This window comes from Podarcis cretensis (assembly GCF_951804945.1).
Source record: "Podarcis cretensis genome assembly, chromosome: 10".
Lineage (NCBI taxonomy): Eukaryota > Metazoa > Chordata > Lepidosauria > Squamata > Lacertidae > Podarcis > Podarcis cretensis.
The window spans coordinates 46,149,024-46,173,214 of NC_137179.1; the positions used below are offsets into that span (position 1 = coordinate 46,149,024).

Consider the following 24,191-nt stretch of genomic DNA (forward strand, 5'->3'; position numbering starts at 1 on the left):
CGAACACGCGGGAACTTCCGGCGGGTAAACTGCGCACTAGCAGCGCGTCGTCGTCCCCTCGCTGCCACGCCCACTGTGGGGCGGGGCCTGTTTGGGTGGTGAAACCCCTTCAGAGCAAACGAGGGGCTATATTTCCCCACTCTTCTGATTCATCAGCGGTTGGGAGGAGGCAGGTTCCTTAAAAACAAAGCGGGGGGGGGGGCGTGGTGTCTCTATACCGTGCCCAGTCGTGGAGCTGGAGTTGCCAATATATATATAACGGTCTGACTCGAGGTACTTTTCTGTCTGCCTAATTATATATATATTTATATATATATTTATACACACACGCACACACACACACACACATATAGTGTTGTTTATATATATATATATATGTGTGTGTGTGTATATATATTAGGCAGAAAAGTACATGAGTCAGACCATTGGCCACCTTGCTCAGTAGACTCTGCAATGGCTGGCCATTTGCAAACAGGAGTGTTTCACAGACCTTACCTGGAATGAACCCGGGACCTTCTGCTTGCGGAGCATGTGCTCTAGCAGCGAGCTGTTGGCCCTTCCCTTATTTCCCAGCTGGAGATTTGCTGGAGCAAATCGGAGACCGTGTTAGAGCAGATCATGCAACGTTCGTAGGAGTCAGCTGCTGGATCAGACCTCCCTGTTGGCACACGGAAGAGAAAGAGAAGGCGCTTTTGCAGAAAACTCTCTTGCTTTCTTGTTCGAGAAGTGCGGCTGCAGAGTGCCTTCGCTCCTGCTGCAAGTCCCATGCACAGGCAGCAGGAGGAACCAGGAGTGTGCGACAGGGACTGGCAGCAAGAGGGAGGGACAAACATTACAGTATAATGATGATCGGGGACATTTGAGATCCCAGCGACAGCGGGAAGCCAGTGCTGCTGATAGGATTCAAAGGCCCACGAATACATATTAATGATATATTAAGCCTCTTGTCTCCGGAGGATATAGAAGAACTAACATTAGATCCCAGGGACTGTGTAAAGGGCATTTGTCCCATCCTTGTGTTACAATTCAATACACGCATGTGTATGTACGGTATTTACTTCAATGTCTGCTTATAAATATAAAGGAAGCTAAAGGACAATGATCCATCTTCCTGTTTCTGGAGAAGGAGTGGAAGGACCCTGTGTTGTAAGTCTGCGTTGTACCCAGAGAAATGATGCTGGGACCCTGGCTGGAGCAAAGAATTGTATCCAACAAAATCCTCCTTTTAGAAAAAAAGTACTTCAGCTTGTGCAACAAGATTTCCTCTCCCAGCATACCCTGTCTGGGGAGTTGCCCCATCACTCTGGAACAGATTGCAGGAGGCATGCAGAAAGAGGCAGTTCCATTGCACAAGTAGAAATCCCACTGCTAAAAGGATGACTTAATTGGGCACAAATCAGTGTGACATTACATGTTTACTTAGAGGTCCCATTCTCTGATAGGGCTTAAGGTAAAGGTAAAGGGACCCCTGTCGTGGCCGACTCTGGGGTTGCGGCACTCATCTCGTTTTATTGGCCGAGGGAGCCGGCGTACAGCTTCCGGGTTATGTGGCCAGCATGACTAAGCCACTTCTGGCGAACCAGAGCAGCACACGGAAACACCGTTTACCTTCCCGCTGGAGTGGTACCTATTTATCTACTTGCACTTTGACGTGCTTTCAAACTGCTAGGTTGGCAGGACCGAGCAACGGGAGCTTACCTCGTTGCGGGGATTCGAACCGCCAACCTTCTGATCGGCAAGTCCTAGGCTCTGTGGTTTAACCCACAATGCCACCCGCGTCCCTCTGATAGGGCTTACTCCCACATAAATGTGTATAGGATTCCATACTGGTAGCCCCATCCTCTATAAGCTTACTTGTAAAAAATAAGTCTCACCCCACCTGCCTGTCAAAGTGGAGGACTCTGGATCCAGCCCACCAGCTCCCCACCGCTACTTTACCTTGTGCAGTGCACCGCCTAAAATTAATCTCCATCTTTGCTAATATAAGGACTATAAGGCATACCTTTACTTGTGCTCTGTCCCTGAAGCAGCAATCCTAATCCCACTTCTTTGGGAGTAAATTCCTTTCAATTCAACATGAATTACTTCTGAGTAGATATGGTTAGGACTGTGCTGTTGCACACAGGACCTGCTTGTTATTAGAGATAGATTCAACCATCTGTTGACTTTTTCATCCATAGAATCAGTAGTTTCTTTTTCCAAATAGTTTTTGGTACAACCCGAATTTGTGTGTGTGTTAAGTACAGCCCTGTCTATCATAAGTAAGAAGCAGGCTCTGTTAAGAATTATAACTGTGTCTCAGATGGATTAAAGAAATTGAAGGGAATGATTTTAAAAAAGAAAAACTCTGTAAAATGGTCATACACTGTTACCACAGTAGATGTCACTAAAGCTAAAGTAACATTAACCAACTTCAAAACTAATACAGTATTACAATTCCTTCCTTGAGATCATAAAGTATAAAATCTCCATTTCTGCCAGATTAGACCAGATGTCCATCTAGTCAGCATTCTACTCTCACATTGGCCAACTAGATGCCTTTGGGAAACCCACAAACAGGATTTAAGCACAACAACACTCTCTCTCCTTGTTTTCCCCCAGTAACTTGTATTATAGCAGGCTTCCTCAACCTTGGCCCTCCAGATGTTTTGAGACTACAATTCCCATCATCCCTGGCCACTGGTCCTGCTAGCTAGGGATCATGGGAGTTGTAGGCCAAAAACATCTGGAGGGCAAAGGTTGAGGAAGCCTGTATTATAGGCATACTGCTTCCTACACTTTCAGTAGTAGCCATTAATAGCTTCATCTATATATTTATCTAATCCGCTTTTAAAGCTATACAAATTGGTAGTCATCACTGCGTATTTTCTTTGCCTGTGGACCAGAGCCTGCAAACATCAAGATCTGCATGTCCAAAAAGGGCAAAACACAAAAACTGGACCTCCATAATAATTAAATTAGGCTGCAAAGTTAATTTTGAGCCCCTTTGCAAGTTGTGTCTCCATACAATTCCATGGAGTTTGAACTGCCAGAATGCTTTAGTTTTTACTTGTGTTAGCAACTTGGAAAAGCTGTCCTAAAGTTAATACAGAAGTTCATTTAAGGTTAGCAGTTTAACAGGGTACATTAATTTATTTGGGCAAATATACAGGAGCTTTTGCTCACTCCATATTCCCTTCTTGTGGCACAATAAGCTATAATGAGTTTGTGGTAAACCGTAAGACAATACTGTATTTCCAAGACTTGCTCAGTTTTCCAAAGGACAAAGAAAGACTCATTCCAAAAAAGACGGCCCTTAGGCCTCACCAAATGTATTGTTTTTAAGTTTGAATGCCAAGATGAAGTGTTCATCAAAACAACTGGCTGGTTTTGTGCATTGCCACATGGCAGTTGCTCTTCTTCTCATTTCCAGCTTTTGGGATTTATTATTTTGTACATACTCAGGCCAAAATGAAATACTCTGAAATATGAAATATTCAGTTGAATACACATACACTAATGGGGAGTGGAGGAAATTTGGACTGTCCCACACGCTGATTTAGTTTAAACAAAAATAGCTTTAAAAAAAGTTACAGATACATTACAAAAATGAGACAGATCAATATTAGACATGAATACACTTAGGCAAGAATAGCCAGCTGCACAAATGTAAGATGGAGAACACCTAGCTTGGCCATAGTTTTGCATTCAGGGTGAACAGCTTGGAGCATGCTATGCAGATGACAATGTGCAATCTTGAAAGACCTACATTGGCTCCCAGTACGTTTCCAAGCACAATTCAAAGTGTTGGTGTTGACCTTTAAAGCCCTAAACAGCCTCAGCCCAGTATACCTGAAGGAGCGTCTCCACCCCCATCGTTCTGCCCGGACGCTGAGGTCCAGCGCTGAGGGCCTTCTGGTGGTTCCCTCATTGCGAGAAGCAAAGCTACAGGGAACCATGCAGAGGGCCTTCTCGGTAGTGGCACCCGCCCTGTGGAACGCCCTCCCATCAGACGTCAAAGAGATAAACTACTGGACATTCAAAAGACATCTTAAGGCAGCTCTGTTCAGGGAAGTTTTTAATGTCTGACATCTTAGTGTATTTTTGGTCTTTGTGGAAGCCGCCCAGAGTGGCTGGGGAAACCCATCTAGATGGGCGGGGTACAAATCATAAATTAATTATTATTATTATTATTATTATTATTATTATTATTATTATTATTTTACAATCTATTTCTGCCTGGCATGTATGAGGAATTACTAGCTGTGAATTAGTGTTGCCATGGACAGATGGAAATGTGAGAGAGCGCAGTGAGAAGGCCTTATATCACATCCCTGGAATCTCTAGTGAAGGGATATCAAGTAAAAGGGCTGGGACCTGGGAAAACCTTTTTGCTTGACAGCTACTGTCACAACTCACTTTCTGTTGTTTTTTACTGGGCCACATGTTTAATATAATTCTATAAATCTGCTCTCCAGCAAGCAAAACAAAATGATTAGAATGTAAAACTTTATGCCGGATTCACAGTTATTTCTCAGCTTAATTCTTAGATAGACTACAGTAGGGAAGAACTTCTGCATGAACCAGAACCAATTGGCTAACTAATTCTAGAAAGGAAATGCTAGTCTTGGTATACCAGTAGGGATAAATCATCAGGGTGCCAGCCTTTCTTAAGCCAACAATTGAGAGGCTGTTGCAGAAGAATAGACATTTTTCACAAATATGATGGCTCTAAACTGTTTTGGCTCTAGTCCTGCAGTGTTTGGGAAGTGTATTGACAAGGTTGCTAGGAGAAAAATGAAGAAGCCATGAACTGTGAAACAGAAGGGAAGTTTCCCCTCCAGAAGAGGGAAGGAATAGTTCAAAAGGGTTCGGTTAAACAGTTAATGAAATGTAAGGGTAGGCAGTATGTCACCCCAACACAACAGAGTGCCTTTTATAAGCGAATCAGTGGGGCATTGTCTGATGGTGACGGTATCATTTCAGACCCTACTTTCCAAACCACCATGAATGGTCTTCCCCAAAAGATATGAGAAATATCGACACCCTGTGTTGGCATAATCATGGAGCATTATAATATAGTTTATGATAGTACATGCTCAGCCCACATGTTGTTGGGGCTCTCATCAGGTTGGTGGGACACTGTCCAAACCTGGCCCTGATACAAAACTCCACAACCTCGAGGCTTGGGAAAAGAGAGACAACGACTGCTCTGTGGCCCAGCTCTCCTATCAGTGGGGGTCTAAGAAAACACTTCCTCTGACACTACAGAAGCAGATCAAGGCTGGTGAAGAGGGCTAGATTGATGTGCTTCACCTGCATCCATCTGCCTGTTTCCATCTGCTGCTCCACTGTTTCTTATGAAGCCCTGAAATATGTAAACCAGCCCTCCTTAGATGCCTATACAGTGGTACCTCAGGTTAAGTACTTAATTCGTTCCGGAGGTCAATTCTTAACCTGAAACTGTTCTTAACCTGAAGCACCACATTAGCTAATGGGGCCTCCAGCTGCCGCCCCGCCGCCAGAGCACAATTTCTGTTCTCATCCTGAAGCAAAGTTCTTAACCTGAGGTACTATTTCTGGGTTAGCGGAGTCTGTAACCTGAAGTGTATGTAACCTGAAGCATATGTAACCCGAGGTAAGGTGAAAGATGCAAGGTGAAAGATGCAAAGCTGTGCCTAAACTGACACAAACATCATTCCTTGCTGTCATGGGAATGGTACAGTAGTTCAGTTATCATGTTAATTCAGCTCAAGGATGTCCTGACCAGAAATACTTGGACCTTGGGCCTTTTTTGCAGTGGCTCTCAGTTTGTGGAATAGCAAAATTTTCAAGGAGCAGGCCGGCCCCCTCAATATTCTGTGGCCTGCAGTGGGTCTCGCTGGACCTCCCTCTAGTTGCGACAGATTCTGTCCTGTCTTCCTGTGGCCATGGCCTTGGCCTTGTGGCCGGCCACATGACATCACTCACATGTCATGCATGTGACATGACACATCACAAAGTTGGGCAGAACCCAGCACCTGTGCTCCCCAGGGAAGTTCACCTGGCAAAAACGTTCACAAACCAGGCCTTTGGGCTGGACTCGATGGCCCTTGTGGTCTCTTCCAACTCTATGATTCTCTGATTCTATATTCCTTTTAAATGTGTTTCTGGGAGGGGGCATTATTGTTTTGCTTTGTTTTTGTTTTTATTACGTCTCTTATGTTTTCATTTTTAAATTTTATGCTGTGAACTGCCCTAAGACCTTCAGACAAAGAGTGGCATGCAAATTTAAATAATAAATAAATAAATAAATAAAGGATATAAATTGAATAATAATTTTTTAAAAAAACAAGAAAAACGTTACATTTCTTAAGCAAAATAACTATATGTTTCAGTAGAGGGCACACAACCCCGGCCCCCTAAAAAAGAGGTGCTAAGTGATAAATTATTTTGTCTTAATGGTTTGTTAGGACAACACAAACATCTATCGTGAGAAAAAAACATTGTCAATAGACACCATCTGTGTCATTCTTCCTGTATACAGAAGTAGATGTTTTTCAGCTTACTTTTCATGATTTCCGTACTATCATTTTCCCAGGGGGATTTGTCTCCTATTTGCAAGATTAATTGTTTATGTGGACTTTCCCAGGGTCCCTTTCCCTTTATTCCTCTCCCACTCCATCCCTATATAATATGAATCTCTGAAACCCAAGAGAACCTTAGCCAAATCAGCATTCCATCTCTGCCCTGTTTCCTCCAAACTGCAGAAATGGAAAAAAGTTAAGCTATAAATGGTTCTTGTAAAAAAAGAAACAAGGCATTGTATCTTAAAGATAGTGTTTCTCCCCACTATATCACTATGAAAAACTTGTGGTATTGTAAGCATTTAGCACCCATCTATATTTTATGATCATTTATTTTTATAATACTCCAGTATCTTTATATGGTGCAGGCATTTATTTGGTGTAGACTATTATTTCAATAGCCTGTGAAGTGCTGGGCCTTAAGGGGCAATCAAACATCAGCATTAATCATAGCAGTGTTGGCTATTTGCAGTTTAATTGCGCTGCAGAAAGCTTGCTGGGGAGACCACGCATTACAAGGAACTCAAAAATAACTTTAACAAGGTTTTAACAACAAAAACAAAAACTCCTTTTACACTAAATATATCAACAAGCAAGACCCAACCACCAACCCATCTCCCAGGATACTGAGACAGCTAGGTGCTGCTCTTTATATACTATACCCAATTGCTGACACAGCTTAATTAACACAACTTAACAGCACCTGCTATACTCCTTCACAGCTGTAAAACTGGGTCACATTATTTGCTCTGGCCCTTAAAGACATACACATCTTGAGGAACAATAATGAACCTTCAAATTTAAAGAGACCATTCAACAAGCAGGTGGCACGGCAGTTAACTAAATAAATAGGATAGACAGACATTTGCAAATACACTACAGCCCTGTCTTAACCATGCCTACTTGGAAGTAATTCCTATTTGGTTCAGAGGAGCAATGGAATAGGGTTAGTATTGCAGCCCGTGCATTTACCGTGGGCAGGATTCAGGTAATGTGCCCCACCAGCAGAAGCCAATGCAAGGGCTTCCTGCTAGTGCATTGTGGCTTTCCCATTCCTTGCACCCACCTAAATTAACTGGCAGGGGTCAGATTATTCTGTTAGGCAAGCAGAAATGCTTGGGCTGACTGAGTGAGCTGCATAGTGCTATGCTGAATTCCCCCCCCCCCCATCCATTTGAAGAAGTCCTGTATAGATACAGCTCACAGAAACTAGAAGTGATAAGTTACTTTGTAGGTAACTAAAGTTTGCACCAAGGGACGCGGGTGGCGCTGTGGGTTAAACCACAGAGCCTAGGACTTGCTGATCAGAAGGTCGGCGGTTCGAATCCCCGCAACGAGGTGAGCTCCCGTTGCTCGGTCCCTGCTCCAGCCAACCTAGCAGTTCGAAAGCACGTCAAAGTGCAAGTAGATAAATAGGTACCACTCCAGCGGGAAGGTAAACGGCGTTTCCATGCGCTGCTCTGGTTTGCCAGAAGCGGCTTAGTCATGCTGGCCACATGACCCGGAAGCTGTATGTCGGCTCCCTTGGCCAATAAAGCGAGATGAGTGCTGCAACCCCAGAGTCGGTCACGACTGGACCTAATGGTCCCTTTACCTTTACCTAAAGTTTGCACCAGAGATGCCACCCAATCTGTTTAAAATTGGAGCACCATGTCCCATCAGTTATACTGACATATTAGTAAAGGTAAAGGTACCCCTGCCCGTACGGGCCAGTCTTGACAGACTCTAGGGTTGTGCGTTCATCTCACTCTAGAGGCCGGGAGCCAGCGCTGTCCGCAGACACTTCCGGGTCACGTGGCCAGCATGACGAAGCTGCTCCGGTGAACCGGCACCAGAGCAGCACACGGAAACACCGTTTACCTTCCCGCTATAAAGCGGCACCTATTTATCTACTTGCACTTAAGGGTGCTTTCGAACTGCTAGGTGGGCAGGAGCTGGGACCGAACGATGGGAGCTCACCCCGCCACGGGGATTCGAACCACCAACCATAAGATCGGCAAGTCCTAGGCACTGAGGTTTTACCCACAGCGCCACCCGCGTCCCATACTGACATATTAGTTTTGTTTTAATTGGCGAGTGTAACCAGTGGAACATTCTCATGGATAGAATGTAAAAAAGAACGATTCTATCCTTAATGTAGGCTCATTGCTGGGATAGGATTGTACCTAAACTTCCTTTTTCACAATGCTCGTATCCTCTTGCTTTGTTCTTTTCTGCTGAGCTATTAGCCAGGTCACAGGGCTGCTACTGATGAGTTCTTTTTTTAAAAAAATATAGATTTTTAGAAGTATACTGAGCTTTTCACCACGTCTGGTGGCTTAAAACACAGAATATACACAATTTTGAACGTAAATTAAAACATTGGAGAATAAAAAACTTTAGAACACCATTCATGTCATGAGGGCCTGAAATAAAATCGTTTTAAACCTGATGTCAGAAACTTAGCAGTGAAACTTGCGCTGCACACTTCCACGAGACCAGCCAGTAGTTGGGTCCGAAGAGGAAGTCAGGATCACAAGCCAAGACAAATGAGGCTGTACAAAGGGCAAGCCAGGAAGCCAGAACACACCAGAGCCTGTAAAGACCTCATTGCTTGAGCAACACTCAGCAGGAATAATTTACTCCTGGTGTCCCCCAAAGACATGTCTGTGGGCAAAATGGGAGGACTTCAAAGTACATTGTGGGGTGTTTGAAAGGCCCATCCTGGGAGGAGAGACAGTCATTTTCCACTGGATATATTCTTTTTCCACTTTAACAGCTGTTTCGATGGAAAGTGCTTCCCCCTCCTTGAGCAAAGGACACTTGGTGGGAGTGTGCCTTGCTCCAGCAAGGGATCCACCAGGAGCTCACTTTAAGCTCCTGGTTGTTCCTTTGAAGCCCAGTCCTTACCTGCTACACACCTGATATTACATAATCATGTCAGGTGTAGGGTGGGTGGACATGGTTTGGCCAAAATGTCCTTGCAGCTCAAATGAAGAGACCTGGCAGGCCAAATTTTGTCCACTGGCCTGAGGTTCTCCACCTCTGGGATAGATTATGAGACCTGCAGGTATCATATCCAGTAGCACTGCCCAGCGGACGAGATATCAGGTGTCCAATTGTCATTTTTATATGCAACAGGTACAAAAAGGACTGCTAGTTTTTCATCAGAATTGCTGAAAGCACCAGAGTCTGACAAGATCAGAAGCCCCAAGATACAGTGGTACCTCGGGAAAAGTAACGGTACTTAATTTGTTCCGGAGGTCTGTACTTAACCTGAAACTGTTCTTAACCTGAAGCACCACTTTAGCTAATGGGGCCTCCTGCTGCCACTGTGCTGCCAGAGCACAATTTCTGTTCTCAACCTGAAGCAAAGTTCTTAACCTGAAGCACTATTTCTGGGTTAGCGGAGTCTGTAACCTGAAGCGTATGTAACCTGAGGTACCACAGTATCTCTTTCCCAACCTCTATCTCCAGATGATGTCCTCGTCTTCCATAGGCCCACCCCACACATTTGTATTTGCTCCCAAATAAAACGAAACCCTACTTTTTAAACTCAGCCCATGCACCTAAACTTACACTGCTCTCCAGACACCTGGCAATCATCTTCTGTTTATCAGATGAGTGTGCTGGAATCATGATATGCAGTTGTGTCCATGTGGTGTGGTAGATTACCTTGTCTTCCCCATCCTGACCACAACATTAGTTAATCAGATGACCAGCTTCAAGATGCTAGTTGAGACTGCATTGTTTTTCTAGATCAAAATGTAGGAACACTGCACATTTGTCCGACTGCTCTATGCATTCCTTGTAATTCAGCTAGAGTGTGATTGGTTAGGCTCTCTTTGTGTGTCATGCAGCCAGCTCCAAGCATGTATGCTTGCCTTAACTCATCCCTGCATGGCATGATAGTGATCCATCATTCCAAACACTAGAAAAATATTTCAATACCAGATATTTTCAGTAGGAAGTCATTTTTAATTGCTAGCCTAGCTGCAGCAAAGGGTTGTGCAATATACAAGTTGATTTTTCACAGCTGGATTGAAACGAAGAGGTTCTACTTCAATCAGAGCGCTCCCAGTATAATCCTTTCTGGTATTTTGAGTGGTATCGGGGCAATAATATGCAATGCTGTATCTGTTTGCTCCTCATTGTCTTGCACTAATCTGCGTGCGTTTCTCCTAAGTATACGGTTCAATGGAATTTATGATAGCCTGATTCCTCCTATGAGTTCAGTTTAAGAGGAATGAATGGAAAAAAACTGAACAGTGCCGCTTTCCATAGTATATTGAGGACATTTACTGAGTAAATGAAAAATTGGGTCTACACACCTACCTTCTGTTGCTGTTTTCCAGCTGGCCATCCTCATGCAATAGTAGCACATTGGGAACCAGAGTCCTATGGACTGTGAATTCAGCCTGGTCCACCTATTTCTTAGGCAAGCTGATGAAATGGAGCTGAGTGACCTCTGAAAGAAAAGCAGAAGACTATGTAAAGTTAGAAGGAACTCCCATCAGCCCAGCAAGAAGGGTAATGGGTGATGGTGTAAGAGGTGTTCTTTACATGAAGAATGGTGACCAGTCTATTCAGAACAAATGCTTAGCACGGATAAGGCATAAGGAAAGCCCACCAGAAACCTCTCTCTTCAGTGGCCTCAGCGCACTGGGCTCTAGGGCTCCCGGGCTTATAAAACCTTAACTAGAACTGCTCCAGGTGAACTGGAACACATAATACATAGACTAGTATTGCAGATGGGTTTGTAGTCCAACAACATCTGGAAGGCCACAAGTTCTCCATCTCTGTCTTCACAATCTCAGGGGACCATATGCTTTGGAGCAGAGGATAAAGGAGGCCCAATGAGATTAAAATGGCACTGTAAGCAAAGAATCTATTAAAAAAAACCAAAACACTTGTACCGTACTAAAAACAATCACCTGAAAAATGCCGGAGCAAAGGAAAATAGAGTTTGCAGGCCACCTCTGCTAAATGCCTACATGTTGAAGAGGTGCTGCTGAGTTAAGGGAGATGGGGTGTCAGTCTCTAGGTGTGTCCTAGAGACTGGTGGATCATCATTCCCAGGACCCAGAATGCTCCTTCTTTCCAGAAGCAGCACCAGCTGTAAGTGGCACCCACTGGGAAAGCTGATACACGAATGGGATGTGCTGGGAAGGAAGGGAAGTAGAGCACATACCATGTGGAGTTTTCCGACAGCTGACAACATGGGAGCACTGCTCCCACAGCTGGCCTCTGGCCTCCACCTGCGGGTTCTCCATTCATGCCCTCTACCAACCAAGTGAAGGGGTTTCCTCATTCCTTCTCCAGGCACCTGGCTGTATATGTTGGCCTGGTTCTTAGTGGGGCACTGCCTACATATTTAAATGGAAACTAGGAGCTTGTGGGTCTTCCCTTATTTAATGTGGTTTCCTCTCCGGCTACCTGATTGTGCAGAGTTCGGTGTGTGTTCTAGGTTCTTTGACAACATGGGGGAATTCTCTGGTTGCCATGAGTTCACCAGTGTGTTCTCTGCCGGGGTGATATGATATGAGGGCATCATCGGTACACAATGATATGAGTGGTAAGTGGTGCAGGAGTTACCATGGACGTTGCAAGCATGACCCATGTCGCTGCTACAGCACCTCTCATTCCTTCTGGTATGGTTTTGTTTTCTACTTTGCTGTTGGGTGCGCATTGGATTGTGTCTATGTTATGCAACAGAAGGCTGATATAGATGTGTAATATCAGCCAGTGGCTGTAATAGTAGCCAGGGACTGGCTGGATGAGGAAGAGTAGTGGGAACCACCTGGCCAAGAGTCCCCCAGGAAAGACACAGAAGAAGACAACTTAGATCCTGGTGGTGGGACACTGGAGAGCAGTCTGCAGAAGGGATGAGCTGAGAGGTGCTAGAAGCAGGAGGTTTGAGCCATCACGGGGGGTCTGGAGAAGGAGGCCCTTCCAGGGCAAGGTTAGAGGCTGAGAGTCACAGTGTGAGCGCAGACTCAGATAGAGAGGAATCAGAGGTTACCCTTGCTACACAGCAGCAGAACAGTCTCAGTCTTGCTGGCTCTCCTCCCCATCTGATACTCTACTCAAGGAGAATCCTGCACGTTGCTGAGCAATGGGCTAGACAGGCCCAGAAGAGGAGCCCACTCCCTTGGCACAGCCTCCATCTGCTTTGGAGGGGTCCAGAGTGAGAGTCTAGAGGGGGCAAGGGCAGGGCTAATGGTCAGTTTCAGCAATGTCTCAGCTGGGTTAAGATGAACCAGAGGACTCTACTGTGTTGTTATTTTCTGCTAATAAAAAGCTAATTGTGTTCTGTGTCTTCCGTGCTTCCCTGCCTTGTGGTTGACCTGGGCTCGCTTGACAGCTCCTTGACACAGAGCAAGACTTTAGGTTAGCTCTGTATGTTCTGCAACTTCCCTCACTCGCAGCTACTCTCCTTTTCTGATTCATCACATGGGGACAGACATTCAACTTCAAACACAGAGATTTCTTTGGATAATAAAAGTACTTATTGTGCTAAATCCATACCTTGGCAACCTCTGCTTTGTTGGATATTAGCCTTGTATTTCCAAGCCTTAGGGCTTAGAGTATTCATGGCAGGTATTAACAACAGTAGCATGCAATCTTATCTCAGTGTTCTAAATGCATTCTAATTCTCACATGTGTTCTAATCTACAACCTTAGAAAAAAATGAAAGGCACTCTCCATCTGATAACTCTTGTATAAAAAAATTAAGTAAGGGTTAACTTTCATGTTTCGTACACAATGCATTGTGGACTAGATACTTCATACTGGGGAATGTGAACATTTAGTGTGCACCTTTTAAAAGTGCCTTGATATGTGTGTGACATGCAGATAAATTATTCATCCCACTCCTCTTTCTCAAGTATTAGTTCATTGACTTAGCAAACAATCAGTGAGCCTTATTTTCTGCTAGGATGCCTATAGCAAATGCTGGCCCGCAAACAGCTGTCGGATAGAGGATGCAGCAAGCTTGTTTTCTCCTGCTCCAGAAGCTAGGACCTGAACCAATAAATTCAAGTTACAAGAAAATACATTCTGACTAAGCATCAGGAAGAACTTTCTGATAGCAAAAGTTGTTCACCAGCGGAACATACTCACCCTAAGAGGTGATGGACTCTCCTTCCTTGAAGGTTCTTAAGCAGAGGTTGGATGGCCATTTGTCTTGTATAATTTGGTTGAGACTAGACGACCCTCAGCTCTACAGTTCCTAGGATTCATCTCCAAGAGAGAAACCTTTATTGAGGTAGTTTATTGTATGGTGGATAGCTTAATGAAAATGTCAACCCATTATAAGGCTGTTGGAATTTGCATATTTTTTTTTTTTACGTGTTGCGGATCGTTTAAAATTAAACTACCGATATCAGAATGCCCTTATACAAATGGTGTGACCTCATTTAATAATTTGCAGAGTTCTGGTCTTTGTTGTGCCTCAAAAAGGATACAGTGGTACCTCAGGTTAAGTACTTAATTCATTCTGGAGGTCTGTTCTTAACCTGAAACTGTTCTTAACCTGAAGCACCATGTTAGCTAATGGGGCCTCCTGCTGCTGCTGCGCCGCCAGAGCCCGATTTCTGTTCTCATCCTGAAGCAAAGTTCTTAACCTGAAGCACTATTTCTGGGTTAGCGAAGTCTGTAACCTGAAGCGTATGTAACCTGAAGCATATGTAACCTGAGGTACCAATGTACTGGAAAGCTGGAGAAAGTGCAGAAAGGTGCAAACAAAACGATAAAGGGCCGGAGCAAAAGGGTCTGTGAAGGATAGGCTGTTTGGGGCTGTTTTAGCCTAGAAAACGATTGAGTAAGGAGGGCAATGATAAGAGGTTGGTGGTGCAGGGAAAGTGGTAATATGGAAGTTTCTCTTTCTCTCAATACAAGAACCTGCAGTCAGTCAATGAAGCTGAACGGTTAGAGATTCAAGACAGGCAAAAGGAAGCCCTTGCAGCAAATAGTTAAACCAAGGAACTCACTGCGTCAAGATGCGGTGATGGCCTCCAACCTGGACAGCTTCCCAAGCTTGATAAAACAAATTCATTCATTGATGTTTATGGCAAACTAGACAGCACGGCTCTGTGCTGTATAGTTAGTGCCTCCTGCAACATCACAGCCTTGGAATGCCTGTTGCTGAGGAAGGCGATTGCCAGAGCGCACCATCCCATGCGCGTTCGGCTTGTAGGCATCTGACAAGCTTCTTTGGGAAATGAGGATGACGGACATTTTGATCCAGAGGGCCTTACACTGTCATCTTTCATGTGAATACTAATAACAAGGTATCATAGGGGGGGATGGATGGCGACAACACGGATTTGGCCCTGTTTGGTTTTTGTCAAGAAACTGCAACGCAATCAGTGGTGGAATGTGTTTGTGACTTATGGTAGAGTTGGGCAGCTCAGTTGGTTAGATCATAATAATAATAATAATTTATTATTTATACCCCGCCCATCTGGCTGGGTTTCCTCAGCCACTCTGGGCGGCTTCCAACAAAGTTTTAAAATACAGTGGTCTGCTAATCATTAAAAGCTTCCCTAAACAGGGTCCACGGTCGCAGGTTCGATCCCTGCATGCAACAACTACACGATATCCCTGCATCGCAGGGGGTTGGACTAGATGACCCGGAGGGTTCCCCCTTCCAATTCCATGATCCACATTAGAGAAGAAGCGCGCCAATCCCCGGCAGCGGGGCGTGATTCAACTCCGTCGCTTGGGAGTGTGCCGGGGTGGTCTCCCTGGAGGCCTTTCCGCCGCCTGCACACGTAGCAACTTGCCAGCCGCGATCCTTCCCGCTCCGAGGTTCCCTACTTGCCCTCCCGCCGGGAGCACAGGCTGATAAAGACACGGTGGGAGTGAGGGGCGGGTCCCCTCTCACGCTTACTGGCTGCCTCCGGCGTCACTCAACGAGGGGTTGGCCCAGCGCCTCTTCAGGAGCGCCTGGAGCAGCGCCCGGGCTCAGATTGCGCTCAGGAGCGGCGCGAGCAGCAGCTGGGAGCGTGGGCGGCGGCGGCAGCAGCAGCAGCAGCAGCAAAGCGCGCGACGAGTCCCGTCGGACTTCCAAGGAGGGAAGCGCCTTTGCTGCTGCTTCTGAGGTAAAGGAGGCGCTGCGGGGAACTTGCGCCTCTCTGGCACCGAGTGCCACTTTTGCCTCCAGCGCTGAGGAGGAGGAGAAGGCAAAGAGCTCCAGTGCCGCCCTAGGCTCTCTTATCTACCCTCTTCACCTCCCTCGCTTCGCACTGCCCTGACTTTCTCTCTCCTCTTGCTTCTTTCCAGGAGATGGGCACCCTCAGCCTCGTGCTCCTGCTCCCTTGGGTGGCCGCGCTGGACTTCAACTACCACCACACGGAGGAGCTGGAAGCTTTCCTGAAGGCTGTGCAGAAGGACCACAGCAACATCGCTCACTTATATAGCATTGGCAAGTCGGTGCGAGGTACGGCTCCTGCTTCTCTCGCTCTCCTCCTCCCCAAGGGCGCCAACTTGAATAAAAAAAAAATTGGGGGGAGCAGGTAACCCCCACATTGCATAGTCAATCACACCCACACCATTTCAAAAGCAATGCCCATCAAATCGGTGTGTGTGTGTGTGTCTTGGACCAATTTCATGGGGGGGGGGACTGAAGGGACGTTGGTCCCTAGGAGTTGGCTCCTATGCTCCCCCCATAATTCATTCGTGGACCAAAGGGGAATTTTAACTGGCCTGGGTAGGGAGAGAGGTATTAACTGCCAGTCATCTCCCCTAAGAGTACAGTCTGGTGGGCTGAAATGCCAATGGGACTTAGCTTGCCACATGTCAGTGGCTTCTTCTGACAGTGAGCCACGCCCAAACCCCCATGAAATCTCAGCAGTGGGGTTTTCAACAGGTCCTACCCAAGATCAACCTTTTCTAGTCAGTCACCAATTTGTTTAGGGCTGAGGTGTACATTTTCTGTACGCTCGAACGCAGTATATTTTCATTTCTCTGAATGAAGCGTCTGGCATTCAAACTGTTTTGGATGGGTTGGGGAATATTTCTGCCATTTAGCCCATAACTGAAATGATTAAGTACTTAAAATGCACTTTGCAATACATGGGCCTTGAAGCTATTTTTTAAAGATACAAGTTCCACTTTAACACCCCCCCCCCAAGGACCCTTCTACATTATTATTTGTCTTTATAATACAATCAGTATGCAATTGGTACCAATTTGTTTAGAGGTATCCAGATATCTTTTCTGCAGCTAGCACATTTTGCTGTGAGGGAAAACAACACTTTCAGAATGCTCAAATTACATTTTCCTTGGCTAGTGGCTATTGATATCCCACTAGAAAACTTGCCTATTATAATTCAACATACTGTTTGGAATTACGTTGTATGATTACTGACTAGTACCTGCCCTATGATATCAATAGCTGGTAAGTGGCACCTCTCTCCATGCTTATTCTATGAAATTTCAAAATAGCAATTGCTTAGGTTTAGGTATATTGTATACTTGTTCTGAAGGCAGTTGCTTCTACAGGTAGATGTACTGTTTAAGTATGGTACAGCTCATATACACTTTTGAGAGAGAAGGCAGAAACTGCGTGGTGACTACCTCCACTTAAGCAGTCCATCTTAATACTTGGTTAAGACATACATTTTAATCAACATGGCAGAAATTGAGTAATCACATTTACTACCCTAGCAAACAGATGCATAAAGATCAAACCACACATTATGCTGGGAGAAGCATAGCTGATATTTCTCTCTGTGTGTATGTGTTGTTTTTTCTGAAATGCAGCTGTGGAAGACAGGGAACCTGCATTCCCAGCACCTACCCTTACTAAAACACAACAGATGAAAGGATTAAACCCTATAACCTTGGCTACTGCTCTGAACAAATTTGTAGCCCCACATTATGAAGTAGAAAGACAGGATATTAAATCATGGGCTTCCTTGTATAGCGTGTTGTTTGTCCTCTAGATGTAGATTAGCTTTAGGTGGGACAGCATAATTATGACATTGTGAACAGGTGTCAGTGCCGGTTTACTTCAAAATTTGAATAATTATTCATCACAGTACGTAAGAAGTTTGCCAACAACTGCTCACTGACAGGTAATTATTTTTTATTTAATGAGTTGTAACTTTTATCTCAGCAAATAAACTGCTGGCTACATTTAATACATGGTGACTTTTAAAAAACACACTATCTAAATTGACCTCTACATAAACCGATGAGTTCTGGTAGGCAGAGTACTCTGTCTATTTGTTATGCCACAGGAAAACCCATTTAGGACCAAGTTATTTGTACTTGTGCAAATTTATGCCATGCTCCAACAAGTGTCATAGTAAAATTAAGACCAAATAGTTTTTCCTTGCCTAATGAATGACAGTTATTCTAAGAGAAACAGCATAAAGTTACATTCTTGAGAAGTGCATCATCTGTCCTCTTAATCCTATTTAATCTGGGTTTGCTAGGAATAATCTGTAATTGCATGCATGGAGGCTTCTCAACAGGAAGAAGCAGCTACTGTGATTTTCTCATTTTGGGTAGAAAACGTTAAAGGGAAATATGCACAGTGTCGTATTTTGTAACTGTTCAGAAGAACAATTGAACAAAACAACAACAACATTATTTTACTGAGTTTCCCCAGCCAATCTGGGCGGCTCCCAATAGAATATTAAAAACATGATAAAACATCAAACATTAAAAACTTCCCTAAACAGGGCTGCCTTCAGATATCTTCTAAAAGTCAGAGCGTTGTTAATTTCCTTGACATCTGATGGGAGGGCGTTCCACAGGGCGGGCACCACTACTGAGAAGGCCCTCTGCCTGGTTCCCTGTAACCTCACTTCTCACAGTGAGGGAACGGCCAGAAGGCCCTCAGAACTGGACCTCAGTGTTCAGGCTGAACGATGGGAGTTTGAGATGCTCCTTCAGGTATACTGGGCTGAGGCAGTTCAGGGCTTTAAAGGTCAGCACCAACACTTTGAAATGTGCTTGGAAACAGTGAGAGCCAACGTAGGACTGGTGTTATATGGTTCTGTCGGCCGCTCCCAGTCACCAGTCTAGCAGCCACATTCTGATTAGTTGTAGTTTCTGAGCCACCTTCAAAGGTAGTCCCATGTAGAGTGCATTGCAGTAGAACAAATTTTATAGTAGGACGCAGGTTCCTTTACATTTCTGAACAAGTGGCAGCTCTGTGATGGGAAGCGAGGTTGAGGTGTATCTGATTTAGGCATGCTCTGCCAGTCACAGAAGTTGGTACCTTATATTCCAAGTAAATACACATGTATGTTTCTACACTAGAAAATGCCATCATTTTACTGAAAAACACTGAGTGTTTATATCTTTTAGTGGCTTTGAAAATTACTTGGCCTGGATGATTCTCACCCTCTGCTGCTGATTCTAAACAAAAACATGGCAGAGTGGCACATAGATTTTTATGTGTAGGGTTGTGACTTCCCTGTGCTTCAATTAGAGCTTTTTAATAATTCTGACATTAGTGTTACATAGTTTAGGGATTCTGAAAAAAAGTTGGTTAATTGTAATGCAGAATCCTTCTGCTTCATGATTAATGTCTGTTGAGATCATGATGCAAAAAAAGAGTTCATTGGAGGATTATACCATAGTCATTAAGTGAGCAACATGTGGTGCGTTAAGAAAATATGACTGTAATCTTTTCAATTGTAATTCTGTCAATCAAAGGTGTTTGAATGCGTATATAGCAGGCATGTACCAAGTAATATATACATATAAAATACACAGGTAATAAAACAATGCAAAATTCCTCTCCAGAGGTAAAGACCAATTAACCCACAAATAATGTATTACTTACCTATTGTCAATAATTTAATCAAAGCACAACTTAAAAAGACATAGGCACATATCCATTTTAATTGACTTCCTTGATGTTAATTGTTTTTGCAACAGTTTTTGGCTTCTTGTCAGAGATGGCTGTGCCAATTCATTTGCACATATTTCTTAAAATCAGTCTGGGTGCAAAGAGGCAGAAGGAACTGAACCATGCTTTGGAGGTCAACAGTGCCATTCAACTTTTGTAAAATAAAAGCTTCTTTTTTCTAATTCTCGATCAATGTACTAATTAATGCTTATCAGTTGCTGGTGTAGCTACAGCAGAGCACAGGGAGATGTGGGATTAGGAATGACTAAGGCCCTTACCATTTGCAAATATGCACATCCTGAATGGTAGTGTGCAGCTATGGGTGAAACTCTAAATAAATGGCATATTCAGAATACATATTTTTAGTCCATCTGATTTCAAGTCCATCTTCTTCTCAGTGAGCAAGTGACCAGCAGGGAACTCTTTATTTCTGCAAGAGGGAATTCCCCTGAGATATGGGGATGTGCTACTTCTGCTTAAATTGTAGAAGAATAGTTATGGAATGTGTGCATGAAGGCAATTTATTTGAATACTTCTGCATTATAGGTTCCCCCATCATACATGAGACTTTGGCTTCGTTATGTTGGTCACACTGTGCTTCTAGTTCCTGTGCCTACCTGTCCTCTAGAGGTGGCATACAAACTATTGCTTTCCTTTTCCCCATAGAAGAGAATGGCAGTGGTCCACATGATCACCAGTGTCAGGAACGGGAGGTGGGGTGTCGTTTCCCAGTTGAGTAAAGCACTGTAGTGTAGCATTTTACTTTCTCCTGTTTTGCCATTCGGTTGTATGGTGGAGGCCAACCTTGCCCATGAGCCCTGGCAGTGGGCACTCAAGCTTCCTTTGACACCTTCTTTGCATCCCTATTGCAGTTCCTGGTTCCATTCCTTCTCCTCTGCCCATCGTCATGAGGTATTTTGATGTGTGCGTGCCTAAACAAAACCTTGAATTCTGTACACATATTAAGAGCAAACTCATTTTCTATGGGAGGCAAAGAAGCACCATCCACTCAAGAGCAAGTTTTCAGCAGGCTGTGGAGATCCTAATGTTTCAGTAATACAAAAAATATTTAGCAAAACAGAACTGTGTAAGTGAGGGCAATGGGACCTAAGAACAGCCCAGTGAGGGCTAAACATGCTTAGTGTTCACAGTGTGCTGACTAATTGTTGTGGGGGTGGAAAACTAGGGGGAGTGAGAAATAGGTTCTATTAAACAGAAGTTCTATGAAAATGCATGGCGGTTTGGAGCCTTGAACACTCAAGAAGAGTACTCCACATTGCAGTAGTTTCAGGTCTCAGTCGTAGTTCATTCAATAAAGAAAATGTGAGTTAAGTTTCCTGCAAAGCTGATCACATTCTCCTTCTTTTCCCCTCCCCACCTTTTACACCTTAATTTTAATTGTATTTACTTGGAATGAACGACCATGGAAACTGATAGGTCATAGTTCCAAATAGATATGGCTGGAATTGAGCTGCGAGTCAGGTGAGCCTTGCTAAAACAACTTGTACACCTAGCTGGACCCTGTAGTAGGGTAGAGGAAGGATGCAATCTAGGTGTGATTGCACCTCTAATGTTTTGGTGCCCATAAATATTCATTACACACCCATTTGCTTTGAGAAACAGTACATTACTTTTGCCCCTCATATCAGCTCAAGAAACCATTACAATCTGACCCAGATAACTAACTCTTCAAGAGGGCTGTCTGTGTCTCTGCTAAGTACAGGGTGTTGTCTGGCTGCATTAACTGTTTCACAATGAAGCGTCGTTTCAGCTTCTCTTTGTTACTCCTGAATTTATATGCGTGATTTACAAAGATTGCATTTTATTACTACTGCCGTGCCCTTGGTATGGAATGAGCAGAGAAGCAGGCATAATTTAAAAGATTTCAAGGGTTCCTCCTATAGCCTGGCTAGCTTCCTTTTTCCCATTAAAGGGAAAAAGGAAATGCTACTTTTGGTTGTTACATTTGTACCCTGTCCTTCCACCAAATGCTGCTAAAATAATAATATAAATATTGGATTAACAAGAGTTTGTGCATTTTAGTACTGGAGTGTTGAAGGTGAATTTTAATATGTTCAGTTTTGATCATGGAACATCATTACAAGGCGATACATACTTACTATTCTTCTATTGTCTTGTGAAAGTTGCTATCAGTACAATGTACTGAAAGCATGGTGTGTGCGAAGGTGTCCCAAAATCAATAATATGGGGGGGGGCAATACCTTCATTAGAACCAACCAAAACATCACAAAATAGTGAGCAAACTTCCAGGTTATTCAGATCCCTTCATCAGGCTGGATCAGATCTGCAAAATACTAGGAGGGGTACATAATATAGAGGCATTGTGTTAGAACAACAAAAGTTTGCAGTGGAGCCTCTGCTAAGTCTGAAAAACTCCTCCCAGGACTTTGTAGAAGAAGAAAAGTGAGGGTTGACTCCAACAAAGTTACCGTATTGCTTCGATAGAAGGGACTTTTTCTCATCCAACAGAATTTCCTCTTCACCTGCTCTTTCCCGACCCCCTCAAAATCCCTGGCAGTGCCACAGAGGTGTGTGGGAAACCCCAAGCAGATTTGGGGAAGGGGAGAGAGGGAAAGTTTTGTTGTGTGAGCTAAATTTATTCTGTAACTCCAGTGACTTTGTTCAACGCAACAAGAGTGCTTACCTGTGCACATATACACTCATGTTTCTCTTGAAAAGGCGAGAGGGGTAGAGTGTCCACTCCTCTCTGTAGCAGTATGTAAGCCCTTAAAAAAAAAAAAGTTATTTTGCCAGCTTTGAATAATAATCTGTCTCCAGCACTGGGGATTACACATCTTCAAACAAGGGCCAAAGGGCTTTTCCAATCTCAAAGCTTTCTCTTCCCATTCCATTTGTGCAGCCAAAGCACTGCTACTTGGAATTGGTTGGCTGATCCTATTAGTTAAGAAACCAAGTCTATACAAGTTCTAATTGCTGGTCATAGGTGCTGTGTATGAATGTTGAAAACCCACCTCTCTTACCAAGAGCCATAAGGATGCAAAACAGAGGGTCTTGCGTGACTATATAGCGAAGGTTTACGTCCTTGGCTTAGCAGGCACTAACATATTGTGAACATCCTTAACTGGTCATATTCCTTCCACACTAGCCGGGGAGTTAAGTCCTATGGAATTCAGTGGGACTTAATTCTTAGAAGACATGCATAGAATTGTTCTATAAACTGGGCTGAGATTGGGCAAGCTTTTTAAACCTAAACCTGATCATGAAAATTGCATAGAGTTTTAATATAGAAAATGCCCAAGCAGATCCGCACTCTGGGACTGAAGATCTGTGTCAAACCTTCTCTGTACAGTGATACCTTGGGTTACATACGCTTCAGGTTACAGACTCCACTAACCCAGAAATAATACCTCGGGTTAAGAACTTTGCTTCAGGATGAGAACAGAAATCGTGCTCCGGCGGCGCAGCGGCAGCAGGAGGCCCCATTAGCTAAAGTGGTGCTTCAGATTAAGAAAAGTTTCAGGTTAAGAACAGACCTCCAGAACGAATTAAGTTCTTAACCCGAGGTACCACTGTACTTTCTCAACGGGTGCCTTCTGTGTCACACTTTTTAATGCCTGCTAAGAGCTTTTCCGTTCCAGGAAGCTTATGCAAGCAATTAAGAGTACATTCCCCACAGTGGTCTTTTGATGTTTGTTTTTAATTTCCTTTTGCTTCTAACTTGTTTTTAACTTTTTATGATGCTGTTGTTTTGTTTTGTTTTTATATTGCAAACTGCTGTGATATACTTTTATGATACAGCGGTATGTAATTTATTTCTTTAAAAAAATGAATACATATAATTACTGCTGTCAAGCAGGCAGAGTACATTCACTTAAGAATCTTCACCACTCTGTGCAAGATATTTTAAAACGTCTGTTGGCTTAATAGGTACAAAATGAGCCAACAGAGTAAAAAAAAAGTTGGTAATATGTTTACTCATACATAAATTTCTGACTTAGCCCAGGAATCTTCTGTAAATCAGAGGAAGTAGATGTTTTTGAAAACAACTTTTAATTTATGTACAACTGTAGCCTAATTGTAAGGAATCAGGGGGTTATTTCACTGCCCACAGCATGCCTTTACCACCTCCATCCTAGAGCCTATGTTTAGTTTCCAGTGGCTAAAGTATATATATATATAGAGAGAGAGAGTGTTATAGAACATTATGCCATTTTTCATTTTCATAGCAGATTGGTTCCTCTTCCCCTGTTATAGTTGTAACTGCTTTGAGGTCTTTTATTGACCAAGCAGTACATACATTTTGTTAAATGAACAAATGGTTAAATAAATCTGTAATGGAAGCAAAACTCCCATTGACACCAAGTGGGAGCTTTCCTTTGGCTGCAAATAGCAGTTGTGGAGGTTAGGTTGGTTCAGGGATGCAAGCTGTTTCTTTGCTGCTTGTTCCTTTGCTGACACCATCATTTCCCCAGCGCCCTCCGTTTCCCCTCTTGTCACAGGGACAACTTTTGCCTGTTTTGCATAAGGGTTTTCTGCCCTATTGAGTCAAACAAAGGCAGAGTGACAAACCTTTTTTAAGGCGTAGGAAGGAATTGAGAGCAGAGCACATGGGGCAGAGAGGTTAAATCTTTCATATCCCAGTTGCAATTCCAACAAAAATCTCCTCCCACATTCCTCTTAGGGCTTGCCAGGGGGAATCTCTCTTTTTCTAAATCTTTCCTAAAACTCATAGCCACATGGATGAGGATAAGTTTTTAGGGCAGGGGGATTGTGGTAATGGGGAGTTTAAATCTTTAATCTCACACCGACACCGC

General features: G+C 43.8%; 1 protein-coding gene and 1 long non-coding RNA gene across 6 annotated transcripts in view; one reads left to right on the forward strand and one right to left on the reverse strand.

The window, feature by feature from the left end:
* Positions 1 to 420: 420 nt before the first annotated feature.
* LOC307226011 lies at positions 421 to 11,976 on the reverse strand. The gene is made up of 3 exons (XR_013843245.1): positions 11,716 to 11,976; positions 10,860 to 10,992; positions 421 to 658 (listed from the first exon to the last, which is right to left on the reverse strand). It is a non-coding gene; the product is annotated as an uncharacterized lncRNA (long non-coding RNA).
* An 80-nt stretch (positions 11,977 to 12,056) lies between these two features.
* The window catches only part of CPM (carboxypeptidase M), a 34,428-nt gene continuing 22,293 nt past the window's right edge, over positions 12,057 to 24,191 (forward strand). The window contains exons 1-2 of one of the 5 annotated variants that reach the window (XM_079994329.1): positions 12,057 to 12,099; positions 15,810 to 15,966. In XM_079994329.1, the coding sequence (XP_079850455.1) occupies positions 15,813 to 15,966 (154 nt within the window). In that variant the 5' untranslated portion in view covers positions 12,057 to 12,099; positions 15,810 to 15,812. Of the gene's footprint in view, positions 12,100 to 12,127; positions 12,176 to 15,487; positions 15,710 to 15,809; positions 15,967 to 20,839; positions 20,878 to 24,191 lie in introns of those variants that run through there. The other 4 variants (XM_079994326.1, XM_079994327.1, XM_079994328.1 and 1 more) reach the window with 4 other exon arrangements.